Below are 18,461 nucleotides of genomic sequence, written 5' to 3'. Positions count from 1 at the left end.
AAGATAAGGAAACAAGGCTTAGGGAGACTACTCGACTTGCCCATAGTTGCCCAGCTAACAGAAAAGAGTGCAGACTAGATGCCAGGTGTCCTGCCTCTAAATCTAGGGCTCTTTACATAGGTGCAATTCAGTGACATCATCCCAGAATCATTTCCGAAGCCAGAAGTCAACGCAGCTTTCTGCAATGGACAGTCCAGTTAGCTGGACTTCTAGATTCATAGACTGTTAGAGCTAGAAGGGACCAAGTGCCATCTTCCTGCTTACCACTCCTCTTCCCTACATTATTACAGAAAAAGAAACTGAGGCCTGGAGAGACAAAATTATTTATCCAAGGTTATATCCAGGAAGTGAACCAGAAGTAGAGCATATACAGGTCTTTTGGAATGCAGGCCAATGTTTTTTCAAACATCCCATGGCGTATTTTCTTAGATAATAGAACCTGTCTCTAATCTTTCTTCAGGACCTAGAGTCCTTAAAGATTACACTAAGGCCATAACAAAAGTGATGATGCTTCAGGAATCCAAGGATCAAAACTTTCAAAATCACAATGAAAGGCCTCAGAGACTTCCATTTTGATGATGATGATGATAATGATGATGAGACTGGTCCTCTCTGTCCTTCCCTGAGTAGACTTCAACAATGACAACTTCATCTGCAAGAAAGACCTGGAGCTGACCCTAGCCCGGCTGACCAAGTCAGAACTGGAGGAGGAAGAGGTGGTGCTCGTGTGTGATAAGGTCATTGAGGAGGCTGATTTGGATGGAGATGGAAAACTCAGCTATGCAGACTTTGAAGACATGATTGCTAAGTCCCCTGACTTTCTGAGGTATGGGACAGCCTTTGGGATTCAAACTCAGGTCTCTCCTGACTCCAAGTGCCCTTTCCACAATGCCTCTCTGTCTTTTGGTCTCTGGAGATTCAGATTTTTCTCCTCCTTAGCCTCAGTCTTGCTGCTCACATAGACCTAAGCTTGGAGCTGAACTGTGTCTCCCCTTTGGGAAGCCAGCTTGAAGTCCGGTGTCCAATGTCCACTGAGCCACTCAGAGCTCAAGTGTTGAAATAAGTAATCTTTTTTACTAAGAACATTTTCCAGTGCCCCCAGGTAGATGCAGTTCCTTAGGAAGTTAAAAGCTGTCAGGAAGGAGGTTCCCTGGAATCTCAGGAGCTTGCTGCAAAACCACTGAGAATCGTGCTTTCATATTCTTCTTGCCCAAAGGGCAAGGGTTAGGACCAGATCAATCAACCTGGATTGAAACAGGATGATATTAACTAAGGACTTAGCCCAGAGGTCAAATTAGATAATACTTGTAAAGTGTGTAGCACATTGCCTGACACAATATAGGTGTTTAATACATGTTTATTCCATCCATCCATTCCAGACTGAAATGTTTTCAGTAGCTTTAGCAAGGGAACTCAAGCAGGATGAGCTCTAGTGGACAACAGATAGTGAAAAACCAATTCCAGAAGAGGCCTGTCCACTCCTGCCTCCTTGGCCCAGTCTCCTCCTCCGGATACCTACAAGTAAATAGCTGGTGGTTTCCTTTCTGATAAGCAGTGCCATGGCTTCCTCTGACACCTGTGGTCTGGCTGCTGAGGGGATCTGCGTTCTATTCCTTGTTCTAATAATCACATCTGTTTAACACTTTATAGAGCTCTTTACATGAGTTGGCCCATCTGATGCCCTTAGCAATCCTGTGAGGTCAGTGTGACTGTTATCCCCATTTCACAGAGGTGCAAGTAGAGGCTTAGAGGGTTTGGTTAAGTAGCCTTTAAAGAGAGGACCAGGGGCAGCTAGGTGGCGCAGTGGATAGAGCACCGGCTCTGACGTCAGGAGGACCTGAGTTCAATCCAGCCTTAGACCAAACACTTGACACTTACTAGCTGTGTGACCCTGGGCAAGTCACTTAACCACAATTGCCTAAAAAAACCAAAATGAAAAAACAAAAAAAAAAAAAAAAAAAGAGAGAGGACCAAAAGTAACTCAGTGAGTCAGCTTTAGAGTTGGGTTCAAACCCAGGGCTCCAGACTCCTAAGTCTTCCTACTGTATGTACTTCAACTACCTCACCACTGATGCCCAGTGTGACCTCTGTAAAATGTGGGAGTCAAGACTAGAAGATGACTTAGGACCCTTCTAGTTCTCCTATGCTATGATTATATAATTAAGCTAACATTTTCTTTTTTTGTTTTGTTCTGTTTTATTATTTTTGCTAGGCAACAGGGTTAAGTGACTTGCCCGGGGTCACACAGCTAGTAAGTGTCAAGTGTCTAAGGCCAGATTTGAACTCAGGTCCTCCTGACTCCAGGGCCAGTGCTCTATCCACTGTGCCACCTAGCTACCCCTAAGCTAACATTTTCTTACCCTCTGATTATGGCCATTTACCCCAAAGGGTCCTCTGAGCCTCCCCCACCCTCTCCCTGGTCCTACTCTTTCCCTCTGACATCTATCTGTTTCTCCACAGCACTTTTCACATTCGGATCTGAAGCTACCCAGAAGATCCCAGAGATGACATCAGCTCAGCCCAGGCACCCCCAAGAAGCCCCCAGGACCCTCCTTTCAGAGAGAAGGGTTTTTCCAGGCTTGTATCATCAGCAGAAGCTGTGGCTTCCTGATTTTATACATGTGAAAATATATTATGGCCCTATCAGCAAAAAACAAAAACAAGAAACACAAACCCATTAGAAAAGTAACAATAACCAACTCAGCTCCCAGGAGGCTCTCATCTGTCTCCCATGTGCTCGCAAGATCTCATGCTCTCACAGCTTTCTCCCCGATACGGAAAATACTCTCAGCCAGCCAGAGTGCTGGGACTGGTAATGATCTCTGGCCAGTTTGCATGGCATGGAATCTGTCCATCTGCCTGTCTGGAGGGGGTCACAGGCAGGGGACCATATTTTGATTCCTGGCCTAAGGTTTGCCAATCCATTGGCTCTGCAGTGGAGGCCAAGCTGGGTCTAAATCTGTTCTGCCTTGGGAAATGAGGCTTCAGACATGATGACAGCTGTACCTTTTACTTCCCGAACCTCCTTAAAGAACTAAGAAGAGGAAAAGGGAAAAAAACATCCTTAAAAAAAAAAGGGAGCTTCACTCAGTTGAAAGTTGGCAAGATTTCTGAGAAGCATGGGAGGGATCACAAAAGGAAAAAAAAAGGGATGAGGTTTTGAATCAGCTATGCAATCTTTCTCATTGAATGCCTGTATTCAGCTCTGCCTTTCTCCCTTTTCCACCAGACACTGTCACCCCATCTCCGGGCCTGGCCTGGGACCCCCTGCCGCTAGCCTCTGGCAGTCAAAGGAAGGGCTGTCACTCTTAATTTCATCCCTCTTTTCCCCACTAAACATTCTGCCTGATTTGACCAGGGCTAAAGAGTATGTGGACTTTGGCTCTATTATTCATTCATTCACTCATTCAGGCAATCAGCAAGTCCCTACTAAGTACCTACATTGGGTTAGGTACTGGGTAGGGATAAAAGGACAAAACAGGAGTTTACAGTCTATTTGGGAAGACAGCCTGTGTGTGTATATAAATACATAAAAATAAATATTGAAATATCTTGGGGAGAAGGCCCTAGCATTTAGGGGAATTCAAAAACAAAAGGTCATGTCTGAGCTGAGCTTTGAAGAAATCTAGAGATTCTAAGAGGCAGGGAGTATGTTCCAGGCCTGTACAAAGGCCGAGTGATGGGAGATGAGGTATCATGGATAAAGAACCAGTTTGGCCAGACTGTAGATTTCACAAAGGGAGGTGGTGGTAGTAATAGACGATAAGACAGGAAAAGTAGGGTGAAGTTAGGGTGCCAAAAAAAGTTGATAATTGATCCTGGAAGCAATAGGTAGCCATTTGGGGTTTGCTGAATACAGAAGTGGTATATCCTGACCTGAACATTAGGAAAATTGTGTTGGCAGCTGTGTGCATGGTAGATTGCAGTGGGGAAAGACTTAAGTCAAGGGCACCAATTTGGAAGCAATTGTAATAATCAAGAAGTGAGAAGAACTTGAATTAAGTTGGAGGCTATTTGAAGGAGAGAAAGGGATGGATGGGAGGATATGGAGGGAGAATTGGCCAGACTTGGCAACTGATTGGATGAGAAGGTAGGGGAGAGAGGAATTGTGGATGAATCTAAGGTTTCAGACCTGGGAGGCTGGAAGGATGATAGTAGTGAGAAAGATGATTTCCATTTTGGATTTGTTGAGTTTAAAATGCCTACAGAACATTCTCATGGAAATGTCCAATAAGCAGTTGGTTATTTGACAAACATTATATATCTACTGTGTGCCTAGGAGCTGAACCCATGGGGAGATGAAAAGTGTAGGAAGCTATTTCTTGCATGGTATTATTTGAGAAAATCCACCATCAAAGGCTCATTCCTTTGGTTTAAGTATCACCCTCTCCATGTTCTTCCTTAAAAAATGCAAACTCCACCACCCACCCCAGAAGTGGAAATTTACTTAGTCCTCTGAACCAGATGTATATGGAATGTCTTTACTAGATTGTAAGCACCTTGACATCAGGAAACAAGTCAATCGATCAATCATAAACATTTATTAGGTGTCTGCTATGTGGCAGGCACTGTGCTAAGAGCTGGGGATACAAAAAATGGCAAAAAAACAGTCCCTGTCCTCAAGGAGCTTACAATCTAAAGGAGAAGATGACATGTAAACAAAGATATGTAATACAAGCTTTATGCAGGATAAATCAGAAATAATTTATAGACAAAGGCCCTAGAATTAAGAGGGATTGAGGGAGGCTTTCTGTAGAAGGTATGATTTTATTTGGGACTTAAAGGAAGCCGGGGTGGGGGGGGATCATGTTTTGATATCTTTGTCTCTATTTCTTTCTTCCCCCTCAAGTATCTAACAGTGGGTGCTCTGGAGGCACTTAAGAAATTTTTGATGATGAATCAGTAGAGATTTACTGAACATTGGCTCAGCCCTCAAGTAAAGGCTAAGTCAATTGGAGGGCCATTCAGTGACACTCTGACCCCTGTCATTGCTACTATTTCTCTGTAATGGATATGATATGATCCCCTGGCTCAGGTGGCAGGGGTTGGAGATATCTAAGGAGGAGGAATGAATCTGACCAAGAGGGCTTTAAATGAAAATAAAAGAATAAATAACCCACCTTGGGTGTTCAGCCAAGAGAAGAAATGACTGGGGGTGGTGGAGGTGGGAGACAGGATGATGCCTGCTTTAATTCTCCATTCTTCCCGTATTTCTATAAATGAAGGCTCACCCTAGGAGCAAATCAAATCCCCTGAGGATCTCTACCCAGTTCTCTATAGATTGCCCAGGGAACAACGCCAACATACCTCCACAAACACACATACAGACTCTCTCAGATTCAGGGTATTGTCCCTCTCCAGTCACAACCATCAAGTACTTAGGATCCATGCTACTGTGAGGGGGGTGGGCACGTTCCTTTGTGTTTGCACCATTTTGCCTCTGTGCCCCTTTACCTTTCTGCAGAAAGGAGGTAAAGTTTTTCAATATCTGTTCTCTAGGGCCTTTATTGGACATTATTGCACTCAATTCAAGGGAAGAAGACATCCCTGTGAGCTGAAGTCATCAAGAGGGATTTCATGGAGAACTTTGGACTTGGACTGAGCTTTGAGGACCAAGTCAGTGGGCCAGGGCCATCCCCTTCTTATCATGGAGCGAGGAGAGGGAGAGCATGAAGCAGCCACTGGCCGCCTGATTGACGAGGTTCAGGTCAATACCACAAACTTTATTAAGCAACTGCGAAGTGCCAGGTGCTGTCCTAAGTGCTGAAGACACAAAGACAGAGGTGAAATAACCCTGGCCTTCGAGGAGCTTCTATTCTACTACCTAGTGGTTTCCAAGACCCGTAGTTGGCTGGAGTCCAGCCGCCTGAGGCTCCCTGGTCTGCACTAAGCCCTGGGGCCCAAAGCTCTCAGTCTGAAATGCTTCAGGGGCTCCTAAGGGCACTCTTCAGACAGCCCACATGCAGTGACACTGAAGGGGTATATTATTTAGAAGGGAAAGCTGTCTTCCGTCAGTGTCCAGAGAAGAAGGTTCTCTGTCATTGTAGGCTGCCAAAACTGTGATGGGAACTTACAATCCTATAGCACATAAAATTTACAAAGTACTTTTCTGTTATCAACCCTATTGGAGGGTGAGGGACAGGGGTGGAGTGTTGGCTAGCTAACTTGCCCGGAGTCACATAGGCTAATAGATGTCAGAGCTGGGGCACCAAGTCAGACTCACTGATTGCAAATGCAGGGATTCCTAAAGAGAATGTTTTAGCAAATCTCATTTTATCAATGTCTGCCTCGTGAATTTCTAGGAGCGGACAAATTTTAAATGGAACAGCTTTCTTTTGGGTGCTCCCCAGCATGTATCTTCCTCTTCAACCCCCACATAACAAATATGTGCTTTGAGGATTCAAATTCATATTAACAAAGCCCTTAGGCTGGGAGTGGGGGGGGGGGAGAGAACAACCACCGTATATTTTTTCCTGATCATTTGCCATTTTGCATTTTCTATATGACATTCTTCAGTTCAATAGAGAACTGAATTGTTACATTGTCAGAATTGAAATTGTAATTAAAACAGTCTTCCTGCTTCTTTCTGGAGAGGTGGTGGGCTGTGGGTGCCCAATGAGGCATATATTGTTAGAAACGTATTGTTTTGCTTAAGTGTAGATTTTGTTAAGAAGGGAGAGTTCTGTTGAGGAGAAAAGTGACAGGAATGTATACATTTATGTATTTTGAAGAATGGTGGTAGAACATTTCTTTAAAACTGGGCTAACTTTTTTTTTACTATCTCTTTGCTATCAAGTGGGATATTTGTAAAGCACTTAGCACAGTGCCAGGCATACAGTAAGTACTTAAAAAATGCTTATTCTCTGCCTTCCTTCTTCTCTTACTGGCCCCCTGACACACAGTAGGGCTGCTGGTGAGACAGGAATCAGGAAGAAATGAGTCAAGGTATTGAAGTGGAGGAATCACTGGCCTGGGAGGCAGGAGGCGGGCATTCTGAGCTCTGCCATGGCCTTGCTGTTTGACCCTGAGCAAGCTGCTTCCCTTCTCTGGGCCTTAGTTCCTTCATCTGTAAAATAAAGCAGTTGGACTGAGTGACCTCTGGGGGCCCATCAAGCGCTGACATTCTAAGATTCTCTGACCTTATATATATTCATTTCATTTTTTATTTTATTTTTTTTATTTTTAGTCAATTGGGGTTAAGTGACTTGCCCAGGGTCACACAGCTAGTAAGTGTCAAGTGTTTGGTCCAAGGTGGAATTTGAACTCGGGTCCTCCTGACTCCAAGGCCGGTGAGCTCTATCCACCGTGGCACCTAACTGCCCCATACATTCATTTCTCCTACAAAGGCCAAGGACTCAGGCTTAGTTCCCTCCCTCAGGTTTTACTTTGAGGCTCCTGGATTCAGTTTTTGTGTCCAAGCTGAGCCGGTGGAGTCTGGGAAAGCAGAGCTTTCCAGTTGACTGGACTGTGGAGTGTGGATCTGGGGCTCCTGGGCAGCTGTTGGCTGCCTGGGGAGCCTTCCTCAAACCCTAGGCTTCTCTCCTCTGGCCTCTTTGCTGCTGAAGCAGCCAGCAGGCCCTGGTGTCACTGTTTATTCTTCCGGTCCATGAAGAAGAACCTTCGGTGTTTTTCATCCTGGAAGGTGGAGAAGAGGAAAAATGGAGTGAACCTGGGGTGGGGAGAAGAGAGGAGGGGATGGGGGCATCAATAATCACAACTGCTATGCTTCAAATAGTTAGAGACTCTTGGGAAGTCAGAGCTGAAAGGGACCTTAATTATCAGTGAATCAACAAGGATTTATCAAATGCCTACTATGTGCCAGGCACTCGTGATAGGACCACATCATGTCAGATCCCCTCATGCTCCAAATGGGGAAACAAATCCAGAAAGGACACGGGGTCATGCAACAAGTCAGTGGTAGAGGGAACGTCTAGGCCTTAACACCATCTGTCCCCCATGCCTCCCTCTTTCCCTTGGCCTCCTGGCGTCCTTCCAGATTCAGTTGGAATCCCACCATCTGTAGGAGGCCTTTCCCAGGATCCCACCCCACCTCCACTCCACTGCCATGCCTCCTCTCTGAGGTGTCTTCCATCTCACCCATGTACATCTTCTATGTTCATAATTACTTGTATGTTGTCCCCCTCACATTAGACTGTGAGCTTCTTGAGAGCAGAGCCTGTGTCTTTGCTTTTCCCTGTGTCATCAGCACTTAGCCTAGTGCCTGGCACATAGTAGGTGCTTAATAAGTGTTTGATGACTGACTGCCCAACTTTAGATGCTCACATTAGGAACTGTCAAGTTTTAAGTAGCTGAAAGGGCACCAGACATTCTATGGTATCTCAGAGGGCAGAGCTAGGACTGATGTAAGAAATTTATAGGAAACCAGATTTCAGCTCAGCATAATGAACGATTTTCTAATCATCAGAACTGTCCAACACTGGAATGGGTTGCCTTAGGAAAAAGCAACCTTTCTATTACTATAACTGTTCAAGCAGAGAAAAATGAGCTCCCATCGGAGAGGTTATTCCTAAGATTGCAGGCTGGGTGGGAGATTAGACTAGGTATTGTCTAGGGTCCCTTTCTGCCCCCAAAGATCAGTTATATAAACCACCAGGTGCACGAAGCTGGGCAAAGACAAACATTTCCTCATTCACAGTTCTGCTAAGGGCCAGGACTGAGGCAAGTTTTCCTTGAAGGAGTATAGTGGACAGCACAATGAATTTGGATCTGGGTTCAAGTTCTGTTTCTGATGCTTAGGATCATAGATTGAAGGCTGGAAGGTACCGTAGAAATTATATAGTCCATCTTACAGAAATGAATGTTGTAAACTATCTTTACATGTAATTGAAAAAAAAATACTATTAGGTTAAAAAAAAAAGAAAGAAATTATATAGTCCAACCTCAAACCCCCACCCCCAACCATGTGGCCTTGGAGAGGAGGTTAAGTGCCTTACACTCTCGTAGTCCTTAGCTCCCTCGTCTGTAAAATGAAGGGTTGGATGAAGGGTCCCCCCTTTTAGCTCTAAATCTATGATCTGAAAGGCAATGATTCACATCTTAGAAGTCTCATAAAGTTCTTCCCTCACAGTAGTGCAGCATTATTTTGCCCATTTAATAGATAAGGAAATGGAGACTCTGGGAATTGGAATGACTAGCCCAGGATCAATGGGATAAGTGTTCAGGTCCCTTGGGAGGCACTGTACCTTGTGTGAGTGTGACTGTTTGGTCTCCCGGACCTTCAAGATGGGGATCTGCTCGTAGGGGTTACTTGGCGAGGAAGGTATGGGCACTGCCTGGCTTCCTGGAACCTTCTCATAAGCATTATCCATCCAGCCTCCACAGCCCTCCAGCTGATTATAGGTGGATTTGAGTGGGAGAAAGGCTGACTTGGGCAACCTAGGAGGGACAGGCTCGTAGTCATGGCTTCCTGAGGCCTGGGCCTGATCTTCCAGAGAGTAGGAGCTGTTCGCCTTTGGCATGAGTTCATGGGTGCCTGGAGGGCTGGAGTCTCTGCGCTTATTGGGCCCCAAGCCTCTGGAGGACTGAGGAACAGTGTGGCTGGTGAGTCCCTGGCTGCTTCCTCTGGATTCAGGGGAGCACCAGGCCTTGAGAGAAGCCTGATGATGTGGGGTGCTTGCCTTATCCCCAGGGGAAGTGGAGATGGGCACAGGGGAGCTGTGCTCCCACACGGGGCGACGGGGGACAGTGGGAGATTTCTTGATGGGATACAAGTTTACCCCCAGAAGCTTGGTGGCACTTGGAGCAGTGAGGAGGGGGGCGTCCCTGGGTTTCAGAGCCAATACTTCTGCACTTAGATTGCCAGGCCGTCTCTGGCGCTCTTGGCCAGGGGAAGGGCTCTGATGTGGAATGTCTGAGGCCTCCATGCTCAGGCTCTGCTGGTGGTGATTCATCTTCTTCAGCTCTGCATATATGACGTTTCCCGAGTACCTGCTACTGAAGGACTCCATCAGAAGGGAGGAACTTTTCTCAGGCAGAGGAAACACTTTTACTGTGAGCTGAAGGAGAAGAGAGGCAAAAGCAAAACACACTTAAAACCCACATATCAACTCATGGTGAAAATCTCCTCGATCTTGGAGACGTCCATTCAAACTGATAAAATGTAAGCTCCGGGAGAGCAGGGACTGTTTTACTTTTTATCTATGCATGCCCAACGCCTAACACCGGGCCTGGAAGTAGGCACTTCAAGAAGCCACATGTTACCTAAATCCTTAAGTGCGGTCTTTGGACTGAATCCTTTTAGAGTTTGTTCCGTAAAATTTGGGTTCAATCAAAAGGCCATACTTAAGGCCCTAGAAGGCCACCTGTGGTCTGAAGGCCACAGGTTCCCCACCCCTGGACTAGATTACCACCCCCGTGTGACCTCCAGCAAGGTTCTTCCCCGCTCACCTCAGTTTTCCCATTTGTAAAATGAGGTGAGGCGGCTGGCCTAGATCAGGAGTTCTTAACCTTTTGTGGGCTCTGAACCGTTCTGGCAGTCTGGGTAAAGCCTAGAGAAAGGACTCCTTCTCAGAACAATGTTTTTAAGTGAATGATATAAATTACAAAGGTGAGTGAAGGTAAACGTCATTTTTTTCCTTCTAATTTCATGGATCCTCTGAAATCTCTCCCGGACCCCTTGTCTGTGGACAGTAAGTTAGGAATCTGAGACCTGGAGGGTGTGGAAGGTCCTTCCCAGCTTTAGAATTCCATGGTCCTGTGATCCTAAGTTCAACGTCACATTCTGGCTTTCCACTCCACAATCTGACTCAGTGCTACCTAAGTGTTCTTCTCTCCAGATCCTAACTCTGGGCTTGGCACATAGTAGGGACTCAATTACTACTCACTGATTGATTAATCATACTCCTGAAAGTACAACTTCTAATCCTGAAGTGGATGTAAAGCAGGGGAAGACCTCGTTTCTATTGACAGAAAGGAGAGGAGGATGGTCCTTAGCCTGCCCAAGAAAGGAAAGCACTCCTGGGGCAGAAATTTTATAGAAAGAGTCTTGGGCTGAGAGACCAAGCAGGTTTCTAGTCCTGGTTCTGCTGTGTAAATTTAAACAAATAGCTTAACCTCTCTGGGCCTCCATTTTCTCTTCAGAAAATGAGAGGGTTGGGCTAGATAATCTTTCTAAATGATGGTTTCATTTGATTCTTCCACTTTCCTGTGGGTAACAACTGAGAATTTAGAGGCGGAAAGGGATTGTTGAGACCATCTAGCCTAACCTCCCCATCATACAGAAGAGGAAATGCAAGCCTGGAGAGATTAAATCACACAGCTAATAAGTGACAGAACCATGATTAAAAGCCTGGCCTCCTGACTCCCATTCCGGGGCTCTACCCATCATACCACACTGCCTCTCCTTGAGGGAATACGTACGTCATTGTCCTCTTCTGACAGCTTCCAAGGACGTTCTTCCAGGGATTTTTTGGAGTGGACAAAGGAAGTCTTGGGCTTTGGAGAGGGGCTGTCTTCAGCAGATCTCGGGTGTTCTGAGTCCTCCAATTCTTGCTTCTCCTTGGAGGGACCAGTTGCCTTGGATGGGGGGACCAGCAGGAGGTTCAGAGAGATGGCGTCGTACAAGCTGGTCTCCTCGGGCTGTGGCAGGGGGAAGGACAACACTTCTGAGCACCCCTCGATCCAGCCCAGAGTTGGACTAGAGGCTATGGGAAGAGTAGGAAGATCTTCCCGGGTGGAGGGGGATGAGCTCTGGTCACCAAAGGATCTTGGTTCTGTCACCTACCAGCTTTTTGGCCACTGGCTGCCACAGTGGAGAGTGCTGGAGTGATGTTTGGAAGATCTGAGTTCAAATCTTGCCTCAGATATTTGCCAGCTGCATTAACTTCTCATCAGTTTCCTCATCTGTAAATTGGGAATCACAACGGCACCCACTTCTCAGGGTCGCTGTGAGGTCCCAACAAGATGTAAAGTGCTTTGGAAACAATAGAAAAGCTAGCTATTATTATTTTTTGTCCGAATCAAGTTGCTTAATTTCCCTGGGCCTCAGTTTTCACATCTGTCGATGGGGATAACAGTACTTGGCCCTTTTTTTTAATCTCATAGTACTGTTGTTAGACTAAGATGTGATAATAGAGGAAAAATTAATAATAATAACAATAATAATATCTTCTGCATGTATGTGAGGCGAAAGACTGCATAAATGATGTCAAAAATTAATAAATGCTTGTTTTTGAAATGCTACTCGATCCTCAAAACAGCTCCCTAAGATAGATAGAATTATTTTCCCCATTCAACAGATAAGGACATTGAGATTTAACTATCGCAGCTGGTCAGTTGCAGGCTCAGAACTCAGATCTGACTTATCTTTCCCTTCTACTACTTTCCACTACTCTGCTCCAGAACTTTTTGGTGTGTATAGACATGCTGAGTTATTGTAACATCTGCCCATGAGACCTGAGGAGGGGGAGGGATCGTTGGGGGAAGGGAGCCTCTAGTAATGGACCAGGGGTGGTCTTCCCACCCTCTGACTCAGTCCTCCTGCAGGGGAAGGGGGAGTGTTCTGGAAGGATTTGAGCAATAACCCCCGGGGCTTCCAGTTGCCCTGACCCTGCGATTCAAAGTCTCCCACACTTGGGCTTGAGCCTTCTGTTTGACCTTCTTCCCCAATTCTCCCTTCCTGTACCCCCCTACATTCCAGCCAAACTGGTTTGTATTCCCATTCTCATGCCATGCTTTCCCACTTCCGTAACCTTGCTCATGCTGTCTCCTTGTGTCGTGCTCCAGGATCCCCCGTCTCCTGGAAGAGATGTCCCTCCTTCTGGCCCAGGTGAAATCCCTCCCTTCCTTCAAGGTCCAACTCAGATCTGCTCCCCAAGACCCACCCTTCCCTGTCCCCTACCCCAGCTATATTTCATCTCCCCTTCTGTGTTTATCTCATTCCTCCTAGCATTCCAGTGACTTAGATCCATGTCTTCTCTCCCTGATTATTCTCTGAGCTCCCTGAGGGCAGGACCTATGCCTCAGCCACCCTTGTACCCTCACAGCATCTATCTCAGGACACTGCCCACCACGGACACTTAGTACATGTCTGACGCATTGGATGTGAGACTCAGCATACCCGAGGGCAGGCGGTGGTGAGGCTCTCCCCAAAGGGCTCTATTGTCACTCCCTGGTAGTAGCTGATGAGGGCGGTGAGCGTGGGGTGGTTGCAGATGTCTCCAGAGATGACGTACCTCCGGTTCTGAAGCTGACTGATCACAAAGTGGCGGCAACGGTCGTACCCCCTGAAAAGCGACAGGTCACAGAATCTCAGGGTCAGAGGATCTACAGCCAGAGGAAACCTTAGAAATACTCAGGCATTCATTTTATTCATTTACTCATCAAGCATTGATTAAGTACCAAGGATGTGCTAGGCATTGTGCTATGGGCTCGTGATACAAGAACAAAAATGAAAGTCCCCGCCCTCTAGCTGCTTATGTTCTCCTGGAGAAAGACAACCCAACTGGGGATAAGTAAATAACAGTTATGTTTTTGTTTTTTTTTTAGTGAGGCAATAGGGGTTAAGTGACTTGCCCAAGGTCACACAGCTAGTAAGTGTCAAATGTTTGGTCTGAGGCTGGATTTGAACTCAGGTCCTCCTGACTTCAGGGCCGGTGCTCTATCCACTGTACCACCTAGCTGCCCCTAAATAACAGTTATGTATAAAACAAGTAGAAAAAAAAATTGAAGGGGGGTGGGCACTTGAACTGAATCTGGAAGGAAGCCAGGGATTCTGGGCCAACACCTTGTGGTGCCAATCCATTTTACAGAAGAGGAAACAGATGCCTCGATTCTGTAGGCTCATAGAATCTCTTCAGGTCAGCGTTAGGTGACCCGAAAAGCTTGCCCAGGAAGCCAGAGCTGACCAGAGCCAAGGGCTATTTCATAGCATTGCTGGGGATCTTACCTGTAGGAAAGGATGTAACCCATGGCCTTGTTGCTCAGCCTGATGAGAAAGCAGCCAACGGGTTTGTCTGTAAGCAGTTCTTCAGCTTGCCTGGAGGATGGAAATGCCTTTGAACCTGAAGCTCTGACCACCCCCTCCTCACCTGCAACCTACTCAGGGACCATTCTCCTTTGTTATTCAAGCCTTCTAGGATTTCAAAACATCCTTTACTTATGTTTTTTATTGAGCCACTCACTCTGATGAATAACTGATAATGTCCAGCTACCTTAAGAGGATTGTTGATTACTCTCAGTTTTCTCAGAGATGCCCACCATGAATTATGTTGATGTAGATGTCCATGTCCCAAGACCCCATTTCTGGTGCTCTGCTTTGAGCTCTTTCTCTAGCAATAGGGATGAGGGGGCCATATTTTCTCGTGCCATTCCTCATAGAACAAAATGATGTACTAGGGAGACATAGGGCTGAGGACTTCACCTTGGCCAGAATTAGAGGGTAGATCTATCACTGCAGTTTGGGGCCATGGGTGATGCCTAGGTTAATCTGTCTGCTCGGTATATGATCAGAAGCCCAGGTCAGTTTATAACTGGGTTCAGGGGTGGCTGGAGCTGGAGATGGGGGCGGGAGGTGGGGAACGCTGGAGACTTTTAACAGCACAAAACTTGGGGAGTCAAGGACCAAAGCCAGCTCATGGGTTGTTTACTCTAAGCCAGTGGTCTTGAAGTTAGTTTCATATTTGTTTGATTTTATAGCCCACATCCATTTGCTTCACTACCACCTCAATTTTGTTTCTCTTCACAAAGATTTTAAAAATTGATTACATTAACTGTACAAATGGACAAAGTAGGGCATAATATGCCTAGGCAGGTGGGAGGCTGTAAATAGATCCTGTAGGCAGGTATATGCTGGTAAGTGTTTAACAACTGGTTCTCCAGGGGAAAAAAATGCAAGCAGGACACACTTTTAAGTTTAATTTGCACTGTTAATATTTTCTCCATCTTTTCTTTTTCTTTGTGAGGGAATTAGGGTTAAGTGACTTGCCCAAGGTCCCACAGCTAGGAAGAGGCAAGTGTCTGAGGCTGGATTTGAACTCAGCTCCTCCTGACTCCAAGGCCGGTGCTCTATCCACTGTGCCATCTAGCTGCCCCTCCATCTTTTCTTAAGTCTTAAGTCAAGCCCTGATCTGTCTCATTTGCCAATTTCTGAGTTGGAAACAGTCACACTGAAAATTTAACAACTGGTCATAGGCCCGTGGGTTGGGGGTTTTAGAGAGCTGTTCTAATATGGCGCTAACAAGTTACCAAGGCTCCAGTTAAAGGCTGAGCAGGGAGATATGGAATCGCTGCAATTGATGGGATTTCTGCGCAATGCTCCTTCACGGACCCCACACAATCTCTTCCCCATCTTTGATGCTCCCATCCTTCCTGACCCAAAGCATTTGCAGCTGTACCTATATAATGCCAAATATTTGCATGAACAGTGAAATATTCTTGTCATCTTCCAGCTTTGGAAATTGTGTCAAATAGTGGGGTAGAGTGGACAGAGCACTGGTTTTGGTGCCCGAGGCCCGGATTCCCATTCTGGTTCTGTCTGTCATTTGCCTATTTTGGGCAAGTCACTTGACCTCCCTAGGCCTCAGTCTCTTCCTCTCTAAAATGGGGAGGAGGTTGGCCTAGCTGATCTCTGAGATCCCTTATAGCTTTAGCTCTGTAATACTATCGACAACATCAGTCGATTGACTGATTCTTTTGTTTATTCCTTCATCTATCCATCCATCCATTCGGTACCTTCCTATATTAGGTACTCTCTATAGTGCTGGGGATTCACTTCACCTGGTGGTTGGGATGTCATTGACCCATCGAAAAGCCAGATCACAATCTAGAACCAAAGGGCTCCCAGATTTGTGTTATGGAGCCCTTTGGCACTCTGGCAAAACCTACAAAATTGTTCCTAAAATGAAGTTTTTTTAATTTATCAAATAAAATACATAGGACAAAGGAAATCAATTACTTTGAAATATCTCTATTAACACATATTTTTAAAAGTTCATAGACCCCAGGTTAAGAACCTATTTTTTTCTAGATCAACTCCCTAATTTCACAAATGAGGAAACTGAGGCCCAGAGATAAGTTATTTGTCCCAGATCACACAGCTAGTAAATGGCCAAGCCAGGATTTGAACCCCAGTCCTTTGACCCCAAATCTAGCCCTCCCCCCTCTTTTGGGTAGGAACAGCAGCTCAGAGAGGGGCTCTGCCTTGTGGCAGCTGGCTTGTGTGAAAGCGCCTACTCACTCCTCTATTTTAGCAATCCTTTTCAAACACAAACACCAACACTTTTACCTCCCTTCGGTTTGTCCACAGGGTGATCAATAATATTAATGTCCTTTTCCCACCTTCCCCAAATCTCTGCTTGTTTTAAACAAAGCAAGGGGCAATGTGTAGGATCCAGGGGCCTTTAGAAATCATCTACCCTGCCCCCATTTTACAGATAGAGAAACAGAGACCCAGAGAAGGGACTTCCCTAAGAACACGAGTGAGTAGCTGAGCTAGGATTCTAACCTAGAGCGTCTGCGAACAAATCCGTTGCTCTCCCCCTCACCTCTCCCAAACCACCTGCCCAATCCTTCAGACCCTACACATCTCTAACAATATAAATAATAAATGATATATTGCGATAATAATACAATATAGTGTAATAATAATAAATAATATATTGTGCAATATGAGCAATATTGTACAATATAAATAAGGCAACAACACATTTATTTCATCAGACGACTCAAAAGCCACCTTGGTCACCAGCCTGCCACCCCCTGTGGTCCAGAGAACATGTAACCCCCCCAAACAAGCCCATTTCCCATACTAGCCAGAAGAGTCAAGCTTACTTTCTTGTAATGAATCCATGGAACCACTCGGGTAAAGTGCCATTTTGTAATATGAGGGGTGCCTGTGTCTCCATAAACCACCTGATAGCAATGTCTTTGAGCATGCCCATGGCTGGGCTTTCTCTGTCCGTGGGGATCACCCCTTTTTCTGGCTCTGAAGGCCTTGTCCTGTCCTCCATGCAGTCGTTAGGTGCCTTGGAATATCTAAAGGGGGATGGTCGATGAGAGAGAATCCCCAATTCTATTTTTCAGTCCCCGTTACCAAGCTCTCTATATCCTGGAGGAGAGCTCATTTGCTTAATCCTGACCTCCTTTCCGGCTAATTGGCAGAGAACAGAGGCCCTTATTGATAGCCAGACCATAGATGGGTTTCCATTCAGATGACAGGCAGAGGCTGGAAAAGTCATGTCAGGTGGAGGAATTAGGTAATTTCAGAGAGATAGACTCTTTTGTCACTTCTCATTGAGGCTAAATTTATGAGAGGAAATATTGTCTATTAGAAGAGCAGAAAACCTAGGTTGGAGTCTCAGCTGATACTTATGAGGTATACCCCTCCTGGTCAAGTCATTTTACTTCTCTAGGCCTCTGTTTCCTCATCTGTACAATGGAGACAGTAACTCTTAATAAAAAAAAGGAAACTTTATCTATGAAAAATTGTTATCTTTTGTTTTATATCACCTTCACCCTCCACCCAGAGAACCATTCCTTATAATCAAGAATATGAAAGAAAGAGAAAAAAATAACATTTTAGCAAAATTAAGAAATGCATCAACCAGGCTTGACAATTCTGCATCTCCAAGTCTCCAAAAGTTAAGTCAAGGAGGAGTGAAGCATAAGGACAGGTGGAAAGACCAAAAAAAAAAAACAAAAAACTAATTATAATCAGACAATGGGACACTAGGTGGCGCCATAGTGTACTGAGTGGATAGAGAGATGGCTTGGAATCAGGAAGACTCTTCCTCCTGCGTTCAAATGTAACCTCAGATACTTACTAGTTGTATGACCCTGGGCAAGTCACTTAACCCTGTTTGCCTCAGTTCCCTCATCCGTAAAATGAGCTGGAGAAGGAAACAACACAAAAAGAGGTGTTGGCCACTTGGGAATCACAGCAAGATCAAGAATTTGACTATAACCAGAAAAACAGCAAACTATGCTGGTCCTCCAATCTTTGCTTTTGAAGACCTCTAATGAGGTGGAACCCACCCCCTCTTCAGTCAATCCATCTCATTTAGGGATGTATTTGCTGTTTTCCCCAATGGAATGTAAGCTCCTTGCCTCAGTGATCTGGTTATGGTAGCAAGCAGAACCAGGAGAACAATTAGTACAGTAATAACAACATTATTACTATTTGGGGGGGGTGAGTGACTTGCCCAGGGTCGCATAGCTAGTAAGTGATCGAATTTGAACTCAGGCCCTCCTGACTCCAGGGCTGGTGCTTTATTCACTGTGACACCTAGCTGCCCTAACAACATTATAAAGAGAAATAACTTTGAAACATTCAACAACTCTGATCAATGAAATGACTAACATAAATTCCAGAAGACTGATGAAAAAGCATGTTACCACCCTCCTCACAGAAGGGGAACAGATTTGGTACAGAATGATATATAGATGAAGATACATAGATATAATTTACATATTTTATATGTATCTATATATTAGACATGATCAAT

The 18,461-nt window shown here is 45.3% G+C and overlaps 2 protein-coding genes across 2 annotated transcripts in view; one reads left to right on the top strand and one right to left on the bottom strand.

Moving 5' to 3' along the window:
* CIB2 (calcium and integrin binding family member 2) overlaps positions 1-4,739 on the top strand; it is a 32,137-nt gene extending 27,398 nt beyond the window's left edge. Inside the window, exons 5-6 of the mRNA XM_027840711.1 lie at positions 631-826; positions 2,461-4,739. Coding sequence (XP_027696512.1) covers positions 631-826; positions 2,461-2,482 — 218 coding nt within the window. The 3' untranslated portion in view covers positions 2,483-4,739. The remainder of the gene's footprint in view (positions 1-630; positions 827-2,460) is intronic.
* A 2,823-nt stretch (positions 4,740-7,562) lies between these two features.
* On the bottom strand, positions 7,563-16,967 carry SH2D7 (SH2 domain containing 7). Its single transcript, XM_027840577.1, has 6 exons — positions 16,789-16,967; positions 13,907-13,996; positions 13,079-13,244; positions 11,380-11,598; positions 9,204-10,016; positions 7,563-7,635 (listed from the first exon to the last, which is right to left on the bottom strand). The coding sequence occupies exons 1-6, from the start codon at positions 16,965-16,967 to the stop codon at positions 7,585-7,587; spliced, it is 1,518 nt and encodes a 505-aa protein (XP_027696378.1). The 3' UTR covers positions 7,563-7,584.
* Between the last annotated feature and the right edge of the window lie 1,494 nt (positions 16,968-18,461).

The sequence above is a fragment of the Vombatus ursinus genome, unplaced genomic scaffold (genome assembly GCF_900497805.2).
Source record: "Vombatus ursinus unplaced genomic scaffold, bare-nosed wombat genome assembly UNPS02014847.1, whole genome shotgun sequence".
In the NCBI taxonomy this organism is placed as follows: domain Eukaryota; kingdom Metazoa; phylum Chordata; class Mammalia; order Diprotodontia; family Vombatidae; genus Vombatus; species Vombatus ursinus.
Note: the sequence above shows the minus strand (reverse complement) of the source record. Positions and strands in the feature narration are given on the sequence as shown.

Coding starts and splice junctions, on each gene's coding strand:
- SH2D7 (XM_027840577.1), bottom strand. CDS start 16,967: ATGGAGGACAGGACAAGGCCTTCAGAGCCAGAAAAAGGGGTGATCCCC. Junction 11,599..13,078: donor TCACCACCGCCTGCCCTCGG/GTATGCTGAGTC, acceptor CCCCTGCCACAG/CCCGAGGAGACCAGCTTGTA. Junction 7,636..9,203: donor AACAGTCACACTCACACAAG/GTACAGTGCCTC, acceptor TCCACCTTCCAG/GATGAAAAACACCGAAGGTT.